The sequence below is a fragment of the Arachis stenosperma genome, chromosome 9 (assembly GCF_014773155.1).
Source record: "Arachis stenosperma cultivar V10309 chromosome 9, arast.V10309.gnm1.PFL2, whole genome shotgun sequence".
NCBI lineage: Eukaryota > Viridiplantae > Streptophyta > Magnoliopsida > Fabales > Fabaceae > Arachis > Arachis stenosperma.
Window position 1 is genome coordinate 11,318,732 of NC_080385.1, and position 5,039 is coordinate 11,323,770.

General features: G+C 34.3%; 1 protein-coding gene across 1 annotated transcript; it reads left to right on the forward strand.

Annotated features, from left to right (window-relative positions):
• The first annotated feature begins 3,916 nt into the window (after positions 1-3,916).
• Positions 3,917-5,039, forward strand: LOC130951734 (uncharacterized). Its single transcript, XM_057880442.1, has one exon. The coding sequence runs from the start codon at positions 4,117-4,119 to the stop codon at positions 4,786-4,788; it is 672 nt and encodes a 223-aa protein (XP_057736425.1). The 5' UTR covers positions 3,917-4,116; the 3' UTR covers positions 4,789-5,039.

The window sequence follows — 5,039 nt, forward strand, 5'->3', positions numbered from 1 at the left end:
AGGTTAGGGACGAATTTGATTTTTGCCCTTAAACCTTAAGGATAAAAACATTACTTATCCTTAAATATTTTAAGTACGAATATACATTAATTTGAGGGTATTTACAGATTTTCATTAAGTGACTTATCTTGTTTACAATGTATTGTAAACAAGATAAGTATGGCCATATGGCAACATATCACGTTTACAAACGTGAAACGTGAGAAATAGCTATTTACTCATATTTGTTTATAGTGTAAACGAGATACTTAGGATTAAAAATTGTTTACACAGTAAACGAGATAGAATACGACAAAAATCAATCTCTTATAAAAAGATTAGGAAACCATTGGTAGTCTTCAAAAATCTCTCAATTCTTCTTTCTCTTTTGTTTTTCTTCAAAAAATTTAGCAAAAATTTCATTGTCCAAGTTAAAGAGTATGATATTGACGCACGTTGGCGGTGGAGAGAGAAAAAGGTTGGTAGAGTTGGATATAGATGCTAGCACCAATGAAAAATGGTGTATTTCGCTTTCGTCTATTCTAACTAGATGGCGATGAACATGTGCGCCTAATGTTTATGTGCACGGCAGAATTATGGTTGTACAAGTGATGGAGTTTTTTGCGGAGGTTCGTGATGTTGGTAGTGGTGGTGCAGGCGGCGCGAACTTTATTCCGGGTGACCCTCTGCTCGCACCACGACAGTTGCACTGTGCTAGTTCAATGCAAGACATGGATGTTGAGGATGAGAAATTCGACGAAGAGTATGTTGCTGATAGTCACAAAGTAGTTCCTCTTACGACGACGATGACGATGAGTTCATACCTGAGACTCCTTTTGGTGGATCAGTTCGATACCTTTTGTCTGCTCCGCATCAAATTTCAGAGTTATCATCTGTACCCAGCCACTACCATATATTAGATTTGGATGTGATGCGCAAAAAAAATTCTGTATTCGAATATGGGGGTCGACGATTACAACATCGATGATGGTGTGGAATTTCGGATTGGTCACAGATTCAAAAGTAGAGAGACAATACTGCAAGGTGTAAAAAGTTATAGCATTCAGAGAAGTGCCGATTATCGAGTAATCCAGTTAGATCGGTTAAGGTACTACTACGTTGCTGGCAATTTATAGATGGTTGTCCTTGGAGTCTCCGTGTCGCCCTCTGACAAAATCTAGAATATTGGTGAGTATTATTTTTGATTCGTTGTCTTCTTCGTTGTTATTATTTTAGTTAGATTTTAATTCAACTATATTTAAAATAGTTAGGGAGGTGCGTAAATTCGGTGGATCACATATGTGTCTGGCCCCACCATGTCACAGGATCACCGACAGTTGAATAGTAATCTCATATGCATAATCATCCTACCACTCATACAATCCAGTCCATCAGTGTCTATTCCCGTTCTATAGAGTACAGTGAGATAGAACTATCACTTCAAGCTGGAGATCTAGTCCGTATGAGGAGTTGGCACCCGAGGACATCTGAGGCACCCAAATCGAGGTAGTCACTGGTGGGGCAGAGAAAGGTTAGAGACCAAAATATAACTTTGGCAGGTAACTTTTCAAAAAATGTAAGACCAATTCGAAAATAATTTCATAAGAACAATCTTTAACACAAACAAACTAGACATAACTGTCATATATTATTATTATATTGGTCTTGAACTTTCTGAAAATTTAACTGTTAGGGGTGTATTTGACGCAAATCAAAATTTTTGGAGCAAAATTGAAACAAATTAAAATAAATCTTTAGGGTATTTTTTAAAGTTTTGACAATATTCAAAGACAAAATATATATTTTATCCAAGATTTTATCAATCAAATTGGTCATTCGAACACTTTTTAATTTGATTATGGAGGTAAAGCTGGTGCTGGACTTGGATATGGGAAAGATTGGTGCTTAACATTGTTGTGGTGTCAGGCACAACTCGAACCCAGCGACTTCTTGAACTTAATTCAAAAAGCAAATTAACAGAGAAAACGGACCATCCGATTTCATGTAAATCGTCAAAAAAAATTTTGATCATGGAGAAATCGCAGGGTCCGGTTTACTTTATGTGAATTTTAGATCCTCCCTCAATGCAAAACAGACCCTCCGATTTGCTTCCAAAAACTTAAAAACAAAGAACTCGGAGTGTCCGATTTCTTAACACCAAATTTGAGCAAAAAGCTGTCCCACAAATTGGTGTAGCACCTCCATCATCCATAACCTGGCACAACACCTTCACCTCTTCCATAACAAAAAAAATCAGCCTCATTCGAACATTATAAATTAATCAATTTTATTCTTCAGTCACTCACTTATTAATTTTCATCAATTATTGATGATATAGAATGTTAACTCACATCATACATGATATATAGCATATCCAATAAAATATTAAATAAATATATTTATGAAAATCTATCAATTTAGTGTCGTTCGGTTATATTAGGAATAAGATTTGTTTTAATTCAAAAAATAGACTAAATTGATAAATTTTTATAAAGATATTTGTTGAACATCTAATTTGATATGTTAGGTGTCATATATACTATCAATTAACATTTTATATCATTAATCGTTAACGAAAATTATTAATTAAGTGACGGAGGGACAAAAATGATTAATTTATAATCTTTAAGATCTAATTTGATTGATAAAAATTTTTGATAAAATTAAAAGATGATCCATCTTTTAAGAATTAATTTGACCATTAACCTTACATTTATATTATAAAATATTTTAGATAATAACATAATCACATTTATTTTTTTACAACAATTTATACAATCAATCTAAAAAATAATTATTTTTATTAATGTATTATTATTTAATTAAATATACGTATAAAAATAATTTACCGTAACAGTATTAAAATTTAATTCTCTATTAAAAACTAAAAATTAATTTATTATCTTTGTTTTTAACTTAAAAAGTATTTAATTTTAATATATTAATAGTTAAAATATTTTATACAGTCGTATAATCATATTTATTTTTTTTGATTATTTTGTATTTTTAATATTGATGAAAATAATAATTATTTTTATGTTGTAATATTATATTGATGAGAAAAAAGATAAATATGTCTCTAACTTTTTAATTCGAAAATATATAAATGTGTGACTAATTAAAAATACAAAATTATTTTTAATATTATAAAATATATAATATTTAAATATCCATAATATATAAAGACAAATTAATTTTTTTGAAGAATTTAGCTGTTTCTTATTTTAAAAAGTAAAAAACATTTGTATACTTTTAATTAATACATAATTTATTTGTTTTAAAAACAAAAAATAAAAAATTTATTTATTATTTATTTTTATTTAATTAAATATATATATAAAACTGTCTTAGCCAGTACATTAAAATTAAATTTATTAAAAAAAAAGGAAAGCACATGATTTTTCTATCCTAGGTACGTGCCGTGGGTCCTAATTCCACACCCACACCACGTCCACATCCACGGACTCCACGCACCCATTCAAATATAGTTAATTGCCAGAAAAGAGAAACCAAAAAAGAGCGAAAAGAAATCCTCTTTCCCTTCAATAATGGCCAACGGATCTTGCACGGAAAAAAGGGAAATTCAATAAATGACGGTACACACCACCGTGAAAAACAATTCTAAATTTCTCAATTACCACCGTTTACCAACAATAACCAATAAAAAATTGAAAAAAAGAATAAAATTAAATTTATTAGTATTATTCTGTTAGGTTGTATGCAGCTTTTTTAGATATTTGGAAGAAAAGAAAAGAATGAAAAAAAAGAAAAAATAAAAAAGTAAGAAAGGAGAACGAGGCGTCCGTGATTAATTTTTTTGGCGATATGCACGCGCCTGTCACTTTCTGGCATTATGAATCAAAGTAGACAAACCCTATCCCACTTTTCCAACCACTATATATATACCCTCCAACCCTTTCTCTTTCCTCTCACACAAACACTCTTTCTCTTTCTCTCTCCTGGATAAATTATTTCACACTCTTTTTCCCACTACAACCCAAACCCCTTCTTTCTCTCATTATCTATCTCGTTTTAAAAAACACTTTCCCTCTATCCGAACAACTGAAAAGAAAGGAAAATTAAAAAAAAAAGGGAAAGAAAGAGAACATTTTCTTTGCCATTCTGTAACTATTTTGTATGGAGGATTGCAAGGAAAAGAGAAAGCGAGTCAGTTGTGATGAAAACTCGGAGGCCGGCTCGCCCGAGTCGAAGGTCCTCCGGGTGGACCCGTCCGATTCTGAGTCTGTTCGTGTCGATTCCGGTGTTGACTCGTCCGAGTCTCAACTCACCCGGGTCAACTCGGGCGATTCGTTCCTGAACTCGGAGGACTCGGTGCGTGACTCGTCCTGTGGCATACAAGGGGACCTTCTTAACATTCTCGATGATACGTACATCGTTCCCGAGCGTGACTCGGCGATGCAAGGTCTTGACTCGGTGATAAAGAGCTTTGAGGAGGAGATTCTCGCCGCGGGTTCGGATCCGGGTCAAAATCCGGAACTCGAGTCTGGTGAGTTGCAACCTAACTTGGGTTACCTTCTAGAAGCATCCGACGACGAGCTTGGGTTACCGCCGTCTACAGTAGCAACCGACTCCAAAACCGATGAACCTGGTCGCGCCGCTTCGGATGTAGTGGACCTCACCGGTTTCATGGGTTTGGAAGATGATGTCTTCGGATTTGGAGCCGGGTTTACGACGGAGTGCAGTGGTAGCGATGGCGGCGCCGGAGGTTTTACGGCGTCGGACGGTTTGTTTGAATATTCGGATCCAGCGGATATTTTGTGGCGTTCGGAGTCCTTACAAGCTATGTAGGGCGTTTCGTAGGGGAAAGCGTTTCGGTGGGGAAGAAACGTGTATACCTTGGGAAATGTTGGGGTTAATGTGAGAATAGAATGGTAAAAATGGACTGAATACAAATGTTTTAGGTGGCAGATGACTAGATGTGAAAAAGATTAGGATGTAGGTTTAGATTTAATGTTGTTTATTACTAATTATTAGTAACTGCTTTTAAATGGTCTGATGGATTCAATTGAAAGAAAGTGGACCCAAATGTGCAGCAAGCA